General features: G+C 47.7%; 6 protein-coding genes across 6 annotated transcripts, besides 1 other annotated feature; 3 read left to right on the forward strand and 3 right to left on the reverse strand.

Annotated features, from left to right (window-relative positions):
• Nucleotides 1-56: 56 nt before the first annotated feature.
• Nucleotides 57-137: a sequence feature (Short protein (TRV_03827, EFE41468.1) was converted to a misc_feature.).
• Nucleotides 138-660: 523 nt separating this feature from the next.
• On the reverse strand, nt 661-1,343 carry TRV_03828 (uncharacterized protein; the record flags this gene model as incomplete). The annotated part of the gene is made up of 3 exons (XM_003022041.1): nt 661-973; nt 1,140-1,211; nt 1,333-1,343. The coding sequence occupies 3 exons, from the start codon at nt 1,341-1,343 to the stop codon at nt 661-663; spliced, it is 396 nt and encodes a 131-aa protein (XP_003022087.1).
• Nucleotides 1,344-8,515: 7,172 nt separating this feature from the next.
• Nucleotides 8,516-10,992, forward strand: TRV_03829 (Patatin family phospholipase, putative; the record flags this gene model as incomplete). Its single annotated transcript, XM_003022042.1, has 3 exons — nt 8,516-8,642; nt 8,702-10,188; nt 10,261-10,992. 3 exons carry the CDS (start codon nt 8,516-8,518, stop codon nt 10,990-10,992), a joined length of 2,346 nt encoding a protein of 781 aa, XP_003022088.1.
• A 597-nt stretch (nt 10,993-11,589) lies between these two features.
• On the reverse strand, nt 11,590-14,989 carry TRV_03830 (uncharacterized protein; the record flags this gene model as incomplete). The annotated part of the gene is made up of 5 exons (XM_003022043.1): nt 11,590-12,446; nt 12,507-12,716; nt 12,775-13,657; nt 13,686-14,763; nt 14,832-14,989. The coding sequence occupies 5 exons, from the start codon at nt 14,987-14,989 to the stop codon at nt 11,590-11,592; spliced, it is 3,186 nt and encodes a 1,061-aa protein (XP_003022089.1).
• A 470-nt stretch (nt 14,990-15,459) lies between these two features.
• On the forward strand, nt 15,460-16,560 carry TRV_03831 (zinc-binding alcohol dehydrogenase, putative; the record flags this gene model as incomplete). The annotated part of the gene is made up of 1 exon (XM_003022044.1): nt 15,460-16,560. One exon carries the CDS (start codon nt 15,460-15,462, stop codon nt 16,558-16,560), a length of 1,101 nt encoding a protein of 366 aa, XP_003022090.1.
• A 494-nt stretch (nt 16,561-17,054) lies between these two features.
• Nucleotides 17,055-17,777, reverse strand: TRV_03832 (uncharacterized protein; the record flags this gene model as incomplete). The annotated part of the gene is made up of 1 exon (XM_003022045.1): nt 17,055-17,777. One exon carries the CDS (start codon nt 17,775-17,777, stop codon nt 17,055-17,057), a length of 723 nt encoding a protein of 240 aa, XP_003022091.1.
• A 728-nt stretch (nt 17,778-18,505) lies between these two features.
• TRV_03833 (nuclear pore complex subunit Nup85, putative) lies at nt 18,506-21,459 on the forward strand (the record flags this gene model as incomplete). The annotated part of the gene is made up of 2 exons (XM_003022046.1): nt 18,506-20,821; nt 20,917-21,459. The coding sequence occupies 2 exons, from the start codon at nt 18,506-18,508 to the stop codon at nt 21,457-21,459; spliced, it is 2,859 nt and encodes a 952-aa protein (XP_003022092.1).
• Between the last annotated feature and the right edge of the window lie 356 nt (nt 21,460-21,815).

A 21,815-nucleotide genomic window follows, 5' to 3' on the forward strand; every position in this document is an offset into this window, starting at 1 on the left:
ATTTGCGAGGGCCTTCTCGTGCGTACGGACGAACCTGGCGAGACTCTACAGAAATGTTAGCTTCTCTTCTTCTTCTTCTTCTTCTTCTTTTTATTTGTTTTGTTTGTTTGTCGCCTTTTGAGGGCAGCTGGTTTCATGTTTGTTTGTTGTTATGGCAAAACGGTACCTTGATGAAGAGCTGCCCGTCCTCCGTGTTGAGTTTCTCCATGGCGAGCCTCTGGACACTGCAGCTGATGGTGTCTTCAAGCAGCAGCAGCAGGCAAGGCTTCTTCGCGGACGGTTCATATGGAAATCGCGGAGTAGCGAGGCATGTTTGTGGCGAGCTCCCGGTCCAGTTGAGATTCGAGTCGCAGCCGACAGCACGACAGAACAGGGGACAGGAGTAGAATAAAAGCAGAAGTAGAGAAGTAGAGAAGCAGAGAAGTAGAAGAAGAGTAAGAGAGAGAGAGAGAGAGATGGAGCAAAGAGGAGCAGACGGTTATATGTTATGTTACGGGGGGGAGGGCCCTCTCTGTGGCGAAGGGCAACAAGGTGGTTCTCAGCAGCTCAAGGGGACTCGCAGAAAAAAAAAGATGGCGGACCAGCTGGTGGTTTTCATGTGCAGGTTTTGTGGATGGTCACCAGGTCCCCCTGAGCGAGCAGAGGATGACAGCCAGGCACCTAGTGATGGTGATAGCAGTAGCCAGGAGGAGGAGGAGGAGCAGACTCCCTGGAGATGGCTGATAGCTGATGGCTGATGGCTGATGGCTGATGCTGCTCCAACGTGGACTGTTGACTCTGCCAACGGTCGACCAGTAGCCCCTGAGAGAGACAGCAGGCAGTTAAAGGAGAGACTGTGACTCTCAACTGGCGAGAGACCAAGGAGGAGATGTAAAGAGAGAGGATGTAAGTAGGAGAAGATGTAATAAGAGAAGAAGAAGAAGAAGAGTAAAAGAAGAGAAGAGAAGAGAACCCCTTATCCCTATCCTTCTCCCTAATAATGTCTACTACTGTCTATCGCTGTATCTTCTTCTTCTTCTTCTTCTTCTTCTTTCGGCGTGGGCGCCCGCTGTGGCTTCTGATTGGTCGCTCAGTTAAAGAGCAGCGAAAAAGTGACAGGCAGGAAAGGCAAAAAAGGGGGGATCCTTTTACATAGTTACATTTGCATGATAGAGATAGATAGATAGATAGAGATAGAGATGCTGATAAAGATAGAGACACTGATAGAGATGCTAGAGGTAGTGATGGTGATCTAGAGGTAGTGGTGATGCTTCTGCTCAGTGCTCGGTACTATGGCTGTCTTCGATATCAACACTGGATGGAGATCGGTTCACTCTCTTACGGAGTATTTACCTGCAACCCATATCTCTTTTCCCTCTTGAGTCGAAGAAGAAAAAGAAAGCATAGGAAGACGAAGAAGCAAAGAGGAGTTTACTTAGTTTGAGTTCTTTCTCCTTGCTTTTTCTGCGTCTTTCTTTGCTTCTTCTGCTTTGCTTGCTTTTTCTCTCTCGTTCTTCTCCCCTCTCTCTGGCTCTCTGGGCTCTCTGGGCTCTCCGGCTGGTGGCTGGTGGCTACCTGGGACATGCTGCTGGTCTTCTCTGAGTTACTCTGGCTTCGACATGGAGACGGAGGAGATGGACAGTCCGGAGGCTCTGTGAGTTCGCAAGTGGACTGGACAAGGGACTCCCCTTACTCCCTCTCAACTCTGCTCGATCAGATCATCTTATGTATCATTTTATGTATCATCTTCTGACTGCCTCTTGACTGTCTCTTGACTGACTCTTTAAGTCTACGGTACGGGTACAAAGCATGACTTGCCTCCCCCTGATGACCACGACCACGGCCATAACTATCTGTATCCTGTCTGCCTGCTTACTTTCTTAACTGACGACGGTTTCACTGCCGTCCGCCTGCCTGCAGATGGCCAATGACAGCTTGACCCGGCCATCTCTCTACTTGCTTATAAGTATATACTTCAGAGAAGTCAAAAGTGTACTCGTTTATAGTCTTCCGGCAGACAAGCATAGACGAGTAAATTCATGTACGACGATAAGATAACCCAGATGGAGAGTACTCTTTCCCATGGTACAACACGATAATACTACTATAACTAATAAATAATATCCATCTCTCTACCGTACACTTCTCCGGTTAAAGGGTCGAAAAGCCGTCCTACCCACCCTGCCTGCTGCACAAGAGAAAATTTCATCGCTTTTCATCTCCACCCGCAGAAGGACAACCCCTCCATCGGACCATCGATGACGATAACGATGACGGGCAGGACAAGATCAATTGAGGCGGATAGACTAATCAATAGACAGCCTTACCTTACTCCATAGCCATTCTGACTCCGACATCCCACTACAGCCTCATTTTCAGGCTTTTTTATTTTAGTTATCTCCATCCATCGGCCTCGATCTCGACATTCGACATTCGACATCCACATCTTCTTCACCGCTCAGTCTACGCGCCACATGCAGAGAACATCCATACTTGCATCCTTCCTGTACGGAGTATACTTATTATATATGCATGTACAGGCGCAGCAGTCAAGGAGGGATGTTGCTAGGTAGATAGAGGTGCAGACTGTGCAGTGCAGTCGACTTGCTTTTTCATCTCGTCTTTCCCTGCTTATTGGTGCATTCTCGTTCCAACGTCTGGTCTAGATATTAATTGAGCTCACCGCGATTGTTGATAGTCACATATGTAACTGCTTACTTACTTACCAGCAGAGTCTCTCTCATTGACTTTCTACCTGCCACCAGTCAAGCAGCAGAGACTCCGTAGTGACGTCGACAACGGGGCATCCGAAGTCTTCCTGCTTCACTCTCTCTCCCTCTCTCCATCTCCACCGTGGGCTCCTCTCCGTGCTAAAAAACTCTTCTTCTTCCGCCGAGCAGAGGGAGGCTGCAGCGCATGCACAGAAAAGTACACTACTCGCTCACTCTTGTGTGCATGGGGAAATATGATATCGAATCAGCTTGCTTTTTTCTCTTCCTTTCTCTTTCTCTCTCGAGCTCGGGTTCCCTTTTTCTGCGCTTCCTAGGCCGAACTAGCGAGTTTTAGTTAGCTGCTCGGGTTCGTCTTAATTTTATAAGAAGGGTGTAAACTATAGGCCGGGATCCATGCATTGCAGATGCAGCAGGCTCATGCATGCAGGCATCTTCCCTCTTTTTGCTTCTTCTTCTCCTTCGTCTCCTTCGTCTCTTGTCTCTGCTTTGCTTTTCATCGTCGGTTGCGGTGCAGTCGGTTGGTCGGTCTCTTGCGTCGAGGGGCGGCCGATCTCCTGCGAACGGGATATATTTATATATAAACCACCCTTAACCAGCTATCAACTATCAGCTAGTTTTAGATAGACCCAGTTATGAACGGAATCCTCACTGTAGGCGTATTATTTACTTATTCGAACTGGTTTTATTCGGATGTGTCGGTACTCGGTACACTACTATGCAGGGAGTAAGTATGTGTGAAACTGTTTATACACCCACGATCCAGACGGACATCACCATCACCATCGTCATCGTGAGTGATGGATGGGATGGATGGATGGATGGACACGGCTATTCTCCGCCCTTCAGAAGAAATTTTGTCCCATCTCCACCCGGACGGAGCATTCTTCGCTCGCCATTTGCAGTTTAACCAGGTCTCTCCGTATATACACTCTTACTTACGAGGGCCATCGCCATCACGAAGCACAAGACGCCCCCGTCCGAGTGCATTGGACTAATAGTAGTACTCCGTAACCCATCGAAAAAAAAGGACTAGAGTAGTGAGGAAGAATGAATCGACATCGACATCAAGGATCGCCGTTCACCCTCCTACGTTGCGAAATTGCCCATCCCATCTCCGTGACCACGGCCAAGGACGCATCGACGGCTTTGCTTTTTCACCAGGACTGGGCGCATCGACTGCTCCGCCTATGAGGGGGAGAACCGCCACCGGCTCGAGCATGCATATACGCACATACACGCACAGAGAGCTGACTGCTGTGGTATATATTAAAGGCGGCCACTGGCGATGCAGAGCAGTTGAGCCACATCGAGCTGAGATAGATGGCGACGAGCATCGAAAGCTGAGTATCAAAAAAATGAAGCTGAACAGCCAACTACCATCTAATCTACATACTCCGTACTCCGTACTTCATTGAGCCATCAAAACTCGACGGAGAACTCTTGTCCAGATGATTCGATGTCTCGGACTTTCTTTTCTTTTCATGCGCTGTGATCTGTGATGTGATTTCTTTTCGGCTTCATGATCACCATCTTTCTTGTGTCTCTCTCTCTGTCTCTCCTTGTCTTCTTCTGTCATGAATGGCGCGATATCGCAGCGCACTGATTTGGTCGAGCAGACGACTCCATCCTTTTGGCTAACCTGCTAGTCTCCAGTTTAGTTCACTCGTTAGTTGGTTAGGTTACCCTAGTTTAGCATCCTGATCTTGATCCTCATGCTCGGAGAGGCGCTGCTGGGTCTTCTGATCTCGTTAAAAGCCGTCGCTGCCAGTTCCCACTCACACCTCACATGGCATTTTGGCGGCGGCGGCGGCCAGGGGGGGTGTGAGCGATGCGCCCGGCTCAGCCAGTTATAAAAAGAACAATTTGCTGCTGATGCTGGGACTCGTGGTTGGGATCCCAGGCAGGGCTCCTGATAAGTAGAGAGTGTGTATGTATACTTAGTGACCGCAGGCCGCAGTATTCTCATTGGCTTCCCGCGCGATGGAGTTTCCCTTCAGCCTTACATTACACTCTATGCTAAGTGTAGTTGATGTACCGTCCAGTGATCAGGTTTTGGCTGCGGGATGCTGACTTGAGATACTGGCTTGATCTGTCTTCTGCCATGCAATCCATGGTTTATGGCATGCCATGTGTTGTAACGATTTCCTGGATTCGCGCAGCGGCCGACTCCATCGACCAAAAACCTCCCTATCCCCGGCATTCAGACACCGCTTGGTTTATTTCGCAGAAATAACACGGAGACCGGATATATTGCAAGTGGTAGCCAATAATGGAGCCCCTCTCGTTTCGTATCTTCATCATCATCATCATCACCATGCTCTGCTCTACCCCTCCATCCCCACCATGAGGCTTGTCCTGAGTCTTGCTCTTCAATCTCGTTGCTCCTGTTCAACCGCCTTGAAACACCAACGAAATTGAACCCATCTTTCAATTTCTTTCCCCTTACCTTTTTTGACTTCTCTGCCTTCACTCTCTGACTTTTACCCCTGAGGAACCCGCGTCACAGGTAAGTAATTGTACCTCCAAGTACTCCTCGAGCCCCTTCGGAACCTTCGCTGGAACACTCCTTCAAATGCGCATGTCATCTTCAGTTCTCCTTTTTGATTAAACCGTACCGTCCTTCGGCTCCCGTCACTATATTACCCCCCCTCCCCGCCCGCCCCAGGACAAGACACGGCAGGGCAGAACAGGAGGGCGTCGACCCTTCTTCCCCGCCACCTATCATAGGTAGGAATCACCGTTCTGGCTCGGATAGACGGCCTGCCGCCATGCGTCTCCCGCGCTAGGGTTGCCATTCATGATGGCGGCCGGATGGGCTTGAATGTATCAGTGTAGCGTACGGAGTAGCGTAGCCCATGTATCGTAAGTATGTCTGTAATTATGCACATGCGTCTGCTCTCGTCCAGTTGCCTTGGTTACTGGAAGGAATAAAGAAAGAAAAATATCGTACGAAAGAAAAGAAACGGATGGCCTGACTCCTTTTCTTCTATCCCGCGTCGAACAACCCCGTTTATCGGCTCAGGGATGGCGAAACGTCATCGTCCATCGTTCCATCCTTGGAATTGGGGGAGGGGAGAGGGGGTCACCCCCGGCCACCTTCATGTATGTAAGTGTTCAGACTCCGTAGTCGTAACTATGTATGCATCTCATCTCATCTCAAGTCCTTGGGGGAAGGGCCGGGGGGCTGGGAGGGAAACCTAGGGGGTGGGCAAATCACAGCCAACAATCTCCACGGAAACGTCCCAGTCCACAGGGCTGCCCTGTCTCCCGGCGGAATGGAGTCGCTCTGTTTGGCCGCTCTGTCTTTTTGTCTTCCTGTCTGGCGTGGGTTAAGATCAGGGTTTGGAGACCTGTCTGTCTTGTCTCTTTCGCCGTTAGCGACGGGACTAAGTTGCCTACTTTCTAGTTACCAAAGGGCGGACCAACGAACAGGCCACCGGTTTGCCCTCTCCTCACTTCCTCACCGACCTTTTGACATAGTACAAACGTCATTGTCAAGTTGTCTTCCTGGATAGACTGTTCTCTCGATGGCGACAATTCCATCACCGGCCGAAAATTCTCCGTTCAGATCCCTCCAAGAACACACGGTGCTGGAGTGAAGCCGGCTAAAGGCCAGATGCAAGTAAACAGCACTAGGGAGTACTCCGTAGTTAGCTGTCTGATTGTTTAGCCTGTCAATTTAGCTGCTTGTCTAGCAGAGTAGATTTGGTAGCTAGTGTTAGAGACAGACGGGAGCCCATCAAGAACATGTCGCACGGACCGTCTGATTTTCCCTTTACACTCTGCCAGGGGTTGTCTGTGCCCTGTAAGTAAGATACTTCGTTATGGTTATCGCTTTTCGAGGATGAGCCTTGTTGGTGATAGCGTCGTCTGTCGCAGCGACGTTCCGAAGGATGCAAAAGTCGTGACACATAGGTTCGTTTCCATACGCAACGGGACTGGCTGGGTTCACGCCTCTGCATACAATACACCTCTCAACCTGCATAACAACCACGACCAATGCAAGCAGCAAGCAGTCGAAGGATGAAAATCAGATACATATAGATTGCCCTCCGCATTAACCGTTTGCTTTGTGGAGTACCCCTGCCGCCTCGACAGCATTAAGTAAATGATTATTGAGATTCCTCAACCAAAGTCCGCCTTGATCATCGCATCTTCAATCGACAGTTCGTATATACCGCGGTTTTCCCCTCCTTGAAGGTTGAGGATCTGTCCCGAGCGAAAACTGAATTCCGCGTGACTGTTCATTCCTTCCATCGAAAGACGGTGTGATATGCGATGGGGACGCGACAGGCATACGTATGGATTGTATCACGGATGTCGCAAGTCGTCGTCAACTAATACTATATGGAGTACGCAACTGGCAATATTGCCTGTTTCTGCTCCGTGTACATGGCTATTATTGCCATGCTGTGTACGGAGTATGGTGTATGTACAAGTACTTATATAACGGTACAAGGGCCGTCTCTGGGCTGCATCGGGGAAGCGAAGCCATCTCGCCGGAGCCTTCGTCTCTTCGCGCCAAGATCGGTAACAAGAGAGGACGTGAAAGTCTTGTTTTGCCAGGAGGTTGCGTATACCAAAGCGTACAACCCCGCGATAACAGGCTATCGCGGCAGACGACAGACATCACAGGACTCTTTGATATCCCCACGCCATGGCCCGTAGCGCGTTAGTTGAGGCTGGTGTCCACGAAGTGTGATATCTTAGTCATCGTACTCGGAGAACGTCCATGCTCGGCTTTTTATAGAGCGGACGACATCGTCTGCGCTGAGAGCAAGACGGACCTCTATTTGCTGCTCCATTCTCAATATATGGCGGGGAAACGGTTATTTCCCGAGGACACGGTGGCGTCCTCTATATCTGGTGTACACGCTTTCACCCATAGGCTGTTTTCTGGCGCATAGAAAACCCATATTCATGGCCATTATGATATCATCCTCTACATCACCTGAAAAACCAACGTCAACAGAAGACGAGCTTCATTGGTTCTGAGTGCTTCATGATACTCTGGTAGAGAAAGTAATCAAACACACCAATGGAATCAAGGGCTAAGTTTCCCAGGAAGGAAAATGCAGGATTTTATTTGATATTGAGGAGTACTTTTGACTTCCTCACCACATGTCAGAGTTCGGGTATCAAGCCAAATAATAAAATCTGGGGATAACACAAGTAAAGCAACTAGTTACCTAGTTGCCTTGTAGTTATACCGAGCTTTGTAACATGTTCGATGTCTGTTTTGTCTCAGCTCGAAGAAACCGTGACACAGGCTGGAGTAACCAGGGCGCATGGCTCACCAACTAGCGAGTGCCCCAAGATCATCTGCCTCGTGGTCACACCGGATCTTGAGTTCAATAATATATCTCAAAATTATGGCTGCCTTCTTCTTCTCCATCCCACACACCAACTTCATAAAGGACTCATTTTTGAGGCCTTTTAGTGTGGCTTGGGGCTGATACGAGTTCGCTTAACACGGAGAAGATAGCCTCAGGCCCTCTAAACTTGTCCGTCCCCTTATCCCGCTTTGACTCGAGCCAGCTTTGGGGATTGTTTTATTTTATTATTCCAGCGGCTCGTTCGTCTCATCTTCATGTTATCCGATCGCCTTCAGCCTGGTTTTAACCTGGTGATTCGCTTCTTCTTGGGGCCTGAGACTGCCCGGCGTTGCCCTTTGCTCGACGTTGCTTCTTTTTCTGCGAGGAACAAAAAAAAAAAACAAAAGCAAAAAACAAAAACAAAAAATATAAAAATAGCGAAGATCTGATAAGATATTGATGACATAATATGTTTAATATTATATAATCATGTCTTACTCAGCCATGACGTCGTTGGCCGAGGCCGCCTTCTTTGACATCACCGTCAACCTCGATTCGTCCAAGGTGTTGTGTCTCAATTATATTATTATCATTGCTGGAGATGCCAACATCTTCTGTTTGTGAAAGCTAGCTGATGATAATGATTTTCTGCATGCGGAGCGCTTTCCGCTGTAGTGATTGGCATAATGTCGACATCCACAAACCCACAGTCGGATGAGCACAAGCTCCGGCACCATGCCACCACCACCGATGGAGATGCAAATGAGCCACAAAACCTCCCAGACTACGGGACAAGGTTCATTAGTTCAGAGCACCTCGAGCAGTTCAAAAAGGCTCTTGATGCCCCCGAAGCGCTGTCCCTCACTGCCGTGAACGACTGGCGACCTATCAATCAACGAGTACGAAAGCCTGCGAATGGGCGTAAACCGAGACGAAGACGGAAGGACGAAACCCGGGAAGGATTCGTATATACATTGCTGAAATGGCCATTCCTTATATTTGTTTTGACGTGGATAGCTGTACTGAGCTTCTGCTATCTCCTCACACGTTTCTATATACTCTTTTATGAGAACCTGTTTTCCTGGAAAGGGAAGAGGCGCAGACTACGAAAGACACTTCGATCTACGGAGAAATACGAGAGATGGAAGGATGTTGCAAAAGAATTGGATGCATTCTTGGGCAATGATATCTGGAAGGAGGACGACGAGTATGCTTACTATAACCATGTCACAGTCAACGCTGTCGTTACACAGCTGCAAGACCTGAGGTCGAGGATCCAAATTGCCACAGACGAAGGCCGCAATTCGGAGAAAGAACACGCCGTCGAAGAGCTTCGTGCTCTGCTCGAGGCGTGCATCAAGAACAACTTTGCTGGCGTTGAGAACCCAAGGCTCTACAGTGAAACGTACTTTGGAACAAAGGACCTCGTTCAACAATTCATCAACGAAGCTGAGGCATCCTTGAGGATCTTGCTCGAGAACGGCGGTTTACAGGACCATGACAAAGCGCTTTTCTTCAAGCATCTAGACACAAACTTTGGACGAACGGCTTTGTGTCTCTCTGGGGGGGCCACCTTCGCCTACTACCACTTTGGCGTGGTTCGGGCCCTTCTAGACAACGGGGTGCTACCTGATATCATATCTGGAACATCTGGAGGTGCCCTTATTGCTGCCTTAGTTGCCACAAGAACTGACGATGAACTAAAGCAGCTACTTGTTCCTGCACTTGCGCACAAAATCAAAGCCTGCCGTGATGGCTTTGCCGTCTGGGTGAGACGGTGGTGGCTCACGGGCGCACGATTTGATACCATGGATTGGGCGGAACAGTGTAGTTGGTTCTGCCGTGGTTCGACGACGTTTCGAGAAGCATATGAGAGGACAGGTCGCATTTTGAATGTATCATGCGTACCGTCCGACCCTCATTCCCCAACCATCCTGGCAAATTATCTGACCTCCCCCAACTGTGTAATCTGGAGCGCTGTCATTGCATCTGCTGCGGTCCCAGGCATCCTGAACCCTGTCGTTCTTATGATGAAGAAACCGGACGGAACCCTGTCACCATATTCCTTCGGTCACAAGTGGAAGGATGGCAGCCTGAGGACGGATGTTCCCTTGAAAGCGCTAGATATCCATTTTAATGCTACTTTCCCCATAGTTTCACAGGTAGGGCTAAAATGAGGCACCGATATTTTTGATTGTGTTATTGCAAAATGGTTTACTGACAAGGTTATTCAGGTTAACCCGCATATCAGCCTCTTCTCGTTCAGCACCCGTGGTAGTGTTGGCCGCCCAGTTAGTCACCGCAAAGGTAGAGGCTGGCGTGGCGGCTTCCTTGGCTCTGCTATTGAACAGTTCATCAAGCTCGACCTCACCAAATGGCTAAAGGTCCTCAGACGCCTTGAGCTACTTCCTCGCCCACTTGGACAAGACTGGAGCGAGGTATGGCTCCAGCGTTTTGGTGGCACAATAACCATATGGCCTAGATCGGTTTTGTCTGATTTTTACTATATTCTATCAGACCCATCCCCGGAAAGATTAGCTCATATGCTACATGAGGGTCAATCAAGCACCTTCCCAGCAATTCAGTTCATCAAGAACAGAATGAAGCTGGAGAATGTTATACGTGAAGGCTACTTAAAGTACACCTCTCCTGACAGGAATCCCAATGCTGCGGATTCTGGAATCCGACGTAGGCGTGTGCCTACCCGGTCCCAGTCTGAAAGAGTTATTGGAGCCGCGATCAACGGTGAACAAACCGTCGATCTGTTAAGTGATCAAAACGTAAACGGAACCTATACTTCTGATGAACAGTATACAACGGATGAACCTCCCGAGTTGGATCCAAAGCAGATACCCTCTTCCGCCAACCGCCGTGACAGTGGTGTTATAGAAGAGCTGAAGCGGCAATCTGCTGTGTTCTTCGATGATGATGATGACGACGACAATGCCGCAACCCTAAGCGAGTGATTGACGAATAACCTGCCGCCCGTTACACCAAGTCACCGCCTTCTATGATCGACCGGCCTGAGCCAATGTTAATGCAAAACCCTGCAGCAGTTTGACCGATCTGGGTTTACGTTTAAGTTTCCAACGACACGTCGTAATTGCTTATTCTCCAGCTTTATACATACGCCTTGCATGTAAAGTTTTTTGGATTTCAGTTTCTTCTGGGTTAGATGGCAAATGGGGCTGGCGCATGCTTACCAGTTATCACATTTAATTTGCTGTTTGGCTCAAGAGATACCATATTCGTTTTACTGCAGTAACATTATTGGATAGATATCATGCAACCTTCTTCCTACATGGTACACAAAGGAAAATAAACCTAAGATTGAAGAATGACTGACCGATATTGATATGCATGATAGATTACGTCCATGATGGAGGTAACCATGGATACCGCGATGTACATATATTTGACCTTGAGAAGTATATCTACAACAGAATGCTCCAAAGCCCTACTAACCTGGAAGTGCCGAAGACTATTGTAGAGCTTCCAGCTATTTCAAATTAGAGCTGTGAAATGGAACTCTAAGATGGACTAAGACTGCAGTAATATCGATATCAGATCACAAGCCACTTTTCTGTAACTCTCTTGCATAGATCTTTTTCGCCTGACTGCAAGTAGAGGCATTGCAATGCATACGCTGCTTGTCGAGAGAAATCTTCTAGCCAGGCCTCACCACGCTGTTCACCCACTGTTGTCCCTTCGACTGTATTTGGATTTTGAGCCTTTTGACGTTCGGTTTCGATCTCCTCACCTATTTCAAGGCACTTTTGGTAGCCCACGACAGCCAAATGACCAATTCCCAGCAGTTGCCAAACACGAGCAAAGTTGAATTCAACTTCTTGCCTTTCCTGTAAGACTGAGCTTTGGGATCGGATCCGACGGTATTCTTGCATAAAAGACAGGCCCTCCATGACAAGGTAATGTCTATTATCTGACTGACGCTTGAGCGAATGGCTGATATAGCTGAGTCCAATGGACAGAAGAATAGCTGGATTCTCAGGATCAAGGGCGTATGCGCGGAAGAAGTAATTTAAAGCATTTGTAAAACTGTTGCCAGCATAAAGGATGTGTCCATATAGCACCAACAGGGCAACATCCATCTCCTCCGCGGGTATATATTCGCCCTCTGAATTTTTTGTCGTGAGACTCGCTCGTTCTTGATATATAGACTCGGGCGAGCGTTTGAATGGCGATAATGGGTCGGGAGGAAGTGAATAATCGACAGCTTTGACTTGTCGAAGCATAAACTTCATGCTTGGTGCTGAATGAAAGAGAGATCTCTGGGGGTTTCCACAAACCCTGCTTAGGGTCACAAAGAGCCTGTAAGCATCAGTGACGAACTGGTATTCTTTCATAAACCATCGTGAAATATCAGACAATCTGTCCTCATCCTTGAGACGAAGAGCACATGCTACAGGAAAGCAAATCATTAGCGCTACCTCTTTTCACTGCCTGTGGATAGATAACCTACCAAACCAGCAAATATATATTCGGAGTGTAGATGGTTTAGAGTGATACCAAATACTTGCATCAGCTGCTGCACCGAGTGTATCATATGCTTCATCTCCTTGCCCCTGACCGGAAAGAACAAGAGCATATTCAAGGAAGATATCCAGCCAAGAATCAAAGTCTATGCCGTGATAGTCATTAGGTATAGAGCTAGCATCTATTTCAGGAGTTCCTATGGAGTTGTCAGGTTTTTATTTTAAGAATGCTATTTCAGGAGAGGTATTTCTTACCCATTGAAGCTTGAATACGATTAGATATCTCTTGAAGTTCATCCAGGAGGTTTGTTGACTTTAATCTGCCTGCTTTACGTTGTGCTTCCCTAGAATACCCTAAGAAGGTCATCTTCTTTTGTAAGGGGAAGAAAACTCGGTTGGATCGAAAATCCCATAGCAAGGCATAAGCAATATCAAGCCAGTCCCCAGTAGCATCCTGTTGGCCCTGTCGCATATATGGCTGTAATTCCAGCATCTTTGCATATAGATACCTTACGTTTTCGCCATCTGGTTTTAGAGAGGCTAATTCACGCCCTCGTTGTTCTCCCGGTAGGCTAGTAACGGCGCGCGGGATGAATCCAATGGTAGTACTTTCTTCTGCAGCAGTGATGCCTCCAATGGCTGATGGTACGGTACTTTCGGTAGGGGCTAGTTGGCCTGTACTTTCCGAAGCTCCTTGTTCTATATCCCGAAAATGATTTGCCAGTTTCCCAATGTTTGGGCCAAACCTAGGCTTCCGGCGCGATAGTACCTCTTCTCGACCGATATCTGCTGCCTCCGTAATAAACTTGAGAGCTTGGTCAGTCATGCCCATTTTCTCATAGAAATGGGCTAGTTTAGTTCGTGCTTCTATGTTAGTTTTGTCATATTCTGCCACTGTTAAATAGCATCTTTCAGTTTCTTCCGTATTTCCGTAGGCGTCATAGCATTCGGCCATTGCCAAAAAAAAGCTAGTATTCGCAAAGTCCTGAACATGTTGAAGGGGTATATAGAATCGGAGAGCATCTTCATAGAGTTGGATATCCTTCATCGAATCGGCCGCTTCCCTGAACAAATCTCCATAATCAAAAAGCTTAGCACCAGGAGAGTTATCATCTGGTTCAAGCCAGTGAAAATGAAACTACATTACTGTTAGCCCCTGTCCTGACCTCAAATATCGATGGAGTAGTGAGCGAAGATACCAGTGCCTCATCCTTATAGCCAGATTTCAAGCGATATACGCCTAGTTTTATCCGCAACTCAAGCGGTAATCCGATACCATATGACTCAAGGGGATATTGGCCTGGAACAAACCAGGGTGTTGCGGTCCTGCGTGGATAGTCATCTGCATCCCATTCGCGGTCATCATCAACCATATCCCAACCAGAATCATCTTTGCGGCCTAGAAGCCATCGGGCCAAAGAATTGAGAGATGATATGCCAGCTAGGTAATGGTGCTCATAGGAAAAAAGTTCAACATAAATGTTCACGTCTGACCAGGTAAAATCCTCCACCTCTTCAGGGTTGAGGTTCATATAGTATGATATACATCTCTCATAATGAGCTCTGGCCTTTCCTATTTCCCCTAGTTCAATATAGAGCGCTGCCAAAGGACGCAAGGCGTTCGTGTTATGGGGAAGGCCCTCGAGAATTTTTTCATATTCTTGAATTGCTTTGCCTTTGTATCCAAGCTCTTCATTTATTGCCGCCCGTTCAAACCGTATATCGTATCGCTTTGGATCGATATCAATCACACGGCTATAGCAATAAACAACGTCATCTAATGCAGCCGCCCGGTCGCTATCAGCTCTTTCTAGAATTAGATTAGCAACCTCAAGCCAGACTTCTGGTTTTCTTCGAGTATGAGCTCCGGTAAAAAGTGCATATAATGCCTTTCTCTTCTGGCCCTGGGCTAAAAAAATCTCGGAAAGTAAAACATGAGCTTGGAAAATTTCTGGGTTCAGATGAATAGCCTGTTTCACCAAATTAAGAGCTCGCTCATAGTCTGCGTCAATGAAAGCAGATGTAGCCTCGGATTGTAGGTTTTTGAATTCCGCAGTCGGCTCTACAGGTTTCAGCGGTCCACGTCTGGGTACTCTGCGAACACTGTCGTTGTCATATCCATGAGAAAAGCCGGGTCTCCGACTTTTCCGTGCAATCCTTGATAGGACGGCATCGTCGTCATAGTTTTGGTTAACATAATCGTCGTCGCCTTCATAATCTTCTTCCTCGTAAATTTCACCTTCTCTATGTTTACGAATGAGCACCGGTTCAATTAAAAAAAAAAAAAAAAAAAAAACGCGTTGGAATCTTACAGAGAATCATCATCAGAGGACAATGATGAGATGCTATCTTCAGACAAAGCTTGATCTCTTTCTTCTGCTGTCACTAGTTGTGACGGCCCAGGATCGTTGGTATCATTGTTGGATGGTTTACTACTAGACCATCTCAACAGCTCTGGATCTGCCTCCATATTAGACTGGAAAATAGGAAACTGGTATGAATATCATTGGCACAGGTAGTTATGATAGTGATCATCCATACGCTGTGGTTAAGAAGATAAAATGAAATGCTTCCAACTGGTTGATCGCATGAAGTATGAAGTCGCGATCAGAAGCGAAAACCAAAAAAAGCAAACTCTGAACTTTGAAGGAGCCTCGAGCTTAGTCATCAGGTTAAACTTCCCAGATCAGCCTCGGCACAAAAGAAGAGCTTTGCAGACAAACGACGAGATCAGCCTTCCCCACGATGGGGACACGGCCGATGGCAAAGTCAAGCGCTTGCAGGGCTCGGTCCCCGTATAACAAGCATTCTGCTTTATCAAAATAACCTCTGGCTTGGTTTTCTGGTCTAAATTTTGACTATCATCAGCCAAATCTCCAGGAGCAGGAATCAGATATACCCCAGACCTCTCAACCACGAGCTACCGTGGGAAATTTAATCATGAAAGATATCACTTTTAAAGGCTGGGTTAGCACCTCAGCAACCTCTCCTTTGACATACACTACATACGAACCCAAGGCTTTTGCCAGCACTGACGTTGATATTGCTATATCTCACTGTGGCATCTGCGGCTCGGATATTCATACCCTAAGGTCTGGATGGGGGCCAACGAATTATCCATGCGTGGTTGGACACGAGATTATTGGCCATATTATTCGAGTTGGTCCAGAGGTGGCTAAGCTGAATTCTCCGTCTCGAGACTTGAGGGTCGGAGATCGGGTTGGTGTCGGGGCACAGTCGGGTTCATGCCTTCGCGTTGACTGTGAAGAGTGTTCATCGGGCCTGGATAACTACTGCCCGCGCATGACCGGGACATACAATGGAAAACACCTTGATGGAAGTAAATCGTATGGTGGATATGCGGACTACTGGAGAGGCCCGGCGTGGTTCGTGTTTAAAATCCCAAATGATATTCCCAGCGCAGTTGCTGCACCCCTGTTATGCGGCGGCGCTACAGTGTTTTCGCCATTATTCCGAGGCGGTGCGGGGCCGGGAAGGCATGTTGGTATCATTGGTATTGGTGGCCTAGGGCATATGGGATTACTTTTTGCCAAAGCCATGAAATGCGACAAAGTGGTTGCTATTTCCCGGACGAGCTCAAAGAAATCAGATGCTCTCACCGGACTGGGAGCTGACGTTTTCATTGCCACTGACGAAGAAAAGAACTGGGCCAGGACATACTCCCGAACGCTCGATTTGATTATCTGCACAGTTTCATCAGGTAATATGCCCATCGAAAAATATCTTCGTCTACTTAAACGTGGGGGTGAATTCATCCAGGTTGGCGCACCCGAGGATCCGTTCCCAGGCTTCAGGGTTGGAGTGATGATGGGCAAAGGATTAAAGATTAGTGCGTCTGCCATTGGTTCCACCGAGGAGATCAGGGCTATGCTTAAGCTCGCAAGTGAGCAAAATATTCATCCCTGGGTCCAAGAGCGGCCGATGGGGAATGTGAACCAAACGTTGGTGGATATGCATGAAGGCAAGGCTAGATATCGATACGTCTTGGTCAATGGAACTGGAATCGAGACAAAGCTTTGACTCTATTTTTCAATTCAGGCTTTGATACATACATTGAGCTATACTCCTTTCTCGTGTATGGGGATTTTATCTTCTGAAAGAACGTTAACGAAATTTGCTGCACTAGATCCAGTAAATTAAACTTGTTTAAAGAGGGAGGAAATCATCAGCGAGTAGACTCTGGTTCCAGCATACTGGAGACTTTAGTACTATATATATGTATATAAGATGATATATCCAATATAAGTACTCTTCTGATCAATGTAACAAACTGGTTGATTACTGGCTGTGGGCAGTTTGGATGAATATTTAATGACTATTGGATACTACATTCCGGTGTATATAAACTTCAAAGGCTCTTGATTGTCGTACTAAAGCTCGAAAATTACAGAGCTATAGGAATCGAAGCACTGGAAGAATGAGGGTAGAGGTAGAATTCAAACGTCGAAAGTTGATAATCGTGCGAGTGTGAGTCAACAAGGGGTATATATGAATCCAAATTAATTCAGGAGAAATCATCCACCTCCACCTCCACCACCGCCGCCGCCACCTCGCGCGTGCTTTCTGCGTTGCAACCTCTCAAGCAAGGCCATCCCGGTAAGAAGAAACATACGATCAAATTCGGGACCATAGTTCTTGTTCAGCTGAAACTTTCCCATCTTCTTGATGCTTTTTATGCCGTTGGTAGAATAGACTCCCACCAGCTCACCAGTCATTTCGTCGAGTAGTTTGAGATTTGATTCGCTGAATTTATTAGGAACGGATCCTTCAACTCCAATGCTGCGTGTTCTTTTCCAGAGAAATCCTTTTCTGACTCCGTTAACCGTCACTTCGAAGCGATATTTGGAATGGTCGAAGCTCTCTTTTCTCAGATCTTCCCACGTCATGTTAAGATTGTCTGCTGGGTCCCCTAGTCCAACCTTTGAATGTGATGAGAATTTGAGGAAGTTGACAATTCCCACGACTGGGCCACCCCTTTCTCCGACATGAAACGTTATCTCTGGCTTCCCAGGGGTAAACGTGGACGTTCTGACGTAGTAAAGCGTGGTTTTGTCATTGGACTCGGAAATTCTATAGTTTGTGAACGAGGTGGTGTTGTATACATTGAAAATACGATGGTTCTCATCAGCCCCCAAGTCCCCAGGGGCTGAGAGCTGGGTATCAATGGAGGCTGCCTCGGAGGCGTCATGATCATGAGCCTTAGTTGACCCTGCTTTCAAATTTTTGGCAGATGCCATGATTTCCCAAGTGACGGGTGTATCATGCAAATCGATGCTGGGGTAGAAAATGTGATCTTCAAAAGTGGCCAGGGTAGACGAGCATTTGCGCCCTTTTATATCAAAACTGTCTCGAGACGAGGCTGAACGATTGACATCAGAATATTATCACCATAGTGGGCGGATCATGCTGCTCAACCGCTCACTTGTGTCATATTCGACGGCGAGCAAATGTACAATTGGCCGCTCGATATGGAGTATCGAGGCTGTGATGCTTGATCGCCGGGCAGCTCTGGGCTCGGCGGCTGTCTTAGCTACTTAAAACGGCAATTTCCTCGTATTCCAGGATGACTAATGAAGTGTCACGAGATTAGACGGATAAACTTATTTCCGACATGAGCTTGGGCCATGCCATCTCAGTTAGGTAAACACCAAATTTCTCTCTCGAGTGACAGGACAAAAGACGTTGAGAGCAACCTCTGCTAACAAACCGCCCACCATCCATCTTGCTCTGCCATTGCGTATCGATTTGCGGAGGAGACATTGGCTTTTGGAGCTCGCCCTTAAGCTGATACTGCGGAATGATTTGCTGTGCTACAGTTCCTGACGCGTCTACCTGATCCGTTTACTCTCTCAGCTTGCGCCGCGCTCACAATAATAGCGCTCTTCAATTCAAGATGTCGTTCACAACTCCTTACAGCCCAGGAGCTTTATCAACACCGGACAAGTCTCGGAGTATTAGCTCGAACATGTCCACGACGCCAGCCGGGGTACCTCCTTCCTCCACAGCGTCTTTTACCCCTGCAGGACCTCCGCCTTCGTCTGGACTTGGAAGCTCGCAGTCAGGAACACGACGTGCTCTGGATTTCTCCGATAGCCGATTCAATCAGTCGACCACATCATACACGGACAATGACCTTTTATCCTTCTCTACTACATCCTCCAATTTCCCGAGAGAACTCGACTCCCGTAATTCTAGTTATCTGTCACACCGGCCAACCAGATCGCCGCTTCACAGCAGCCACAGATCTATCCTCAACAAGAGTAAAGGCATCAGAAGCCCATTCGACTCAAGTCGACGCATACCATTCTCACAAGATAGTGAACCGGTCATTACGGATTCGCGCGCCTCAGAAGATAACGGAATTGGCTGGTCACCAAGCAAAGACGGTGGCCCGTTTACTAGCTCTCTTTTCCAACCAGCGACAAAAGCTCAGCCGTCCCGTCTGCTACGGAAACCAGTTATTTACTCGAATCCGGCAGGTGCAAAGCGTGCGAAACTCGACGAAACTTGGATACAGTCTACATCTCCGGAAAATGAACAACCTCAGAAGCGAAAGAAGGCCTCGAAATTTCCCTCAATCATCAAAGACTTGACTGCCAGGGCAAGCCTGGCTTCGGTTGATGAGCCGAGTGAGCTATTATTGAGTATGGAGGATGCTATATGTCGGATGTACGACCAAGTCCGTGATCGTAATTCCGACGATGATATAGTCGACTCAAGCCTTTCTGCCGTATCCGATGAACTATCATCCTTGTGGCAAAGATATTCGCCAGCACCAATGGAGGAAAAGGATGGTGTTCCTCTTAGTGGTGGGATTGGACCTGGAGACTCGTCGCCCAGTATCATGAAGGCTATATTCTTGAGCTCATTACTGCTCCAGCTTCACCATCCTCCGCTACTCGAACCGAGTAACCAAGTCTCGAAATCTTCTCGCAGTATGTTCCGTGACTTGGTGATGAGAGATGAACCTCTACCAAAAGTTCCGATACCCAAAGTGCTATTTCAATGGTTATGGAGATATCACGACTTGGAGACAATTCATTGTGACATGCTTCAGGATATACAGCCAAACCCAACCGCCTCCCCAATGTTTTGGAAATTTATCCTCAAATCTGTTCTGCGTGCCGAGTTTGGTAACGTGATAACGCTTTTGAGCGAGGCGGATTTTAGCTACGCCAGGACTGCCATGGAGGATGGATACGAGCAGCCAGGGTACCATGGCTCTCAGCTACAAAATATCCAGCAATGCGTGAATAAAGCTCTTCAACTCCTTAAAACATGCCCAGCAGTTCAGCGTGATGATTGGGAAATTAAAGGGGTTGAATGGGCCATGTTTAGGAAACAAGTGAACGCCGCGATATTAGATTTAGAGGATATGGCTGAAAGTGGGCAATCTCAGATTTCTGATGACAGTGATGGACCATTTGTTGCGTCGCATTTCGGTATCTCGTTTCAACGCCCCGATTCTATGTCATTTAGCCATAGCGCGCGCATGGCAGAAAGCCGGATACCGTGGTCCATATATCTGAGCATTAAGGCTATGTATAACATCTTGTGTGGAGAAACAGAAAATATTCTAAAGCAGTCCGAGGATTGGGTGGAGGCCACAATTGCGTTGACTGCCTGGTGGGATGGTGACGACGATAGCGACATTTCGGTTGGCGGGAAGAAGAAAGCCCCAGCAAAACGTCGTTCTCAGGCTCCTCGAGCTGTTGACTCCAATACTGAAGAGTCATACTTACGACGTCTTGACTACGCTTACAGCTCTGTAACAGATACCCTGGGATCCGCTGGTTTCCAAATCAATTCAATGAATCCCTGCGAAGTTGGCTTGGCTTCCGTATGTGAAGGAAATGTCGAAAGCGTACTTAGACTTTTGCAAACCTGGTCTCTTGCTGTGAGTGCTGCGACAGCTGAGATTGCCAGCTTCGGAGGCTGGCTGGCTGCATCAACGGGCTCCGAACCGATGCGCGAATTCAATGAGAGTGACCTTATGGTCCTCAGCTACGGACAACCAGAAAAACCACTCCAGAAGGATGATATCTTAATCAACTATGCGGACGGTGTCTTCTCACGAGATCGGCTTGGGGATCGGAGTGCTAGAGAGGGGTGGGAGCTCTCCTTGGAGGTGCTGAGCCGCCTTGATGACCAGGAGCTTATGAAAACCAAGGTCAGAGAGCTGATGGACAAAGTATCTCTGGATACAGCAGATAAAATGGACAAGGCTGTGGTTCTGTGCGCAGAAGTAGGCTTTAGCGATGAGGGTAGACGAGTCTCGGAGGTATGTTCGCCGTCCTTTTTTCAATTTCAACTTCATATATTAATCAATCTCCGATTGGATATGGAGCTAATACCATTACTTTTTCTCCGTTTTAGCGATATGGCGATCAAGTTGCTGAAGTATCTGAGAATTATGGCACTGCTCTGATTTGCTACGCTCGTGCTCATTGTTCTCGCAAGATTAAGAACGTGATTGACCTGCTCACATCCTTCTGTCTGATCCAGTCCAGAGCCTACCCTGCGAAGGACCAGTTGGACGAACAGCTCCGTTCCCTTCTGGACGATCCATCCACCGCCTTGTCTGCCATCGCCTCGGTGGATGCGGAGGGGGCTGCTATGCTACAGTTTTATTTCAGTAGCTATGCTACGCTACGATCCTATTATGAGATCCGTGATGAGGCTGCCGGTTTAAATTCAGGCCAGGTGCCTAAGCATCGTCCACTGGCGCGGAAACGTGAGGCTGCTAGGGCATTGGTGGCTGTTATCCGAAGTGCGGCTGATAGCATCTATGGTGGATTGTATGATCCAGACAGGCAATCTGCTGCCCAGGTCGATGGGTTGCTCGTCTTACTTGGCGAAGCACTAGCACTTCTTGATCGTGAGTACTACCAGTATCTTCCGATCCTTCATGGTTTCTGATTAAAATACCTAACAATGTCATGTAGCCAACCCCAATCATTTTCTGAACACTGAGCAGCAGCTTACTATTCTCGCGGCGATTGAAGATCTCCAAACAGTTACTGGGCGTGTGTACGAGCAGTGTGAAGCATGCCTCCAGTCAGCTTTATATCACCACCTACATTTCGATGATGGAAACACTATAGGGACTGGCCACTCGCTCAGTGACGTCGGCCGTTCGATGTCAACTTCTTTCTTTGCCACATCGCCCCAAAAGCTATTGAAGAAATCCATCTCGTCTACTACTCTGACAAGCGGGTTCAGTCTCATCGGTAGCGAGATGCTAGAAGGTTCTCAATCCATCAGTGGATCAAAGG

The sequence above is a fragment of the Trichophyton verrucosum genome, assembly GCF_000151505.1.
Source record: "Trichophyton verrucosum HKI 0517 chromosome Unknown contig00308_77.r1.exp, whole genome shotgun sequence".
Classification (NCBI taxonomy): domain Eukaryota; kingdom Fungi; phylum Ascomycota; class Eurotiomycetes; order Onygenales; family Arthrodermataceae; genus Trichophyton; species Trichophyton verrucosum.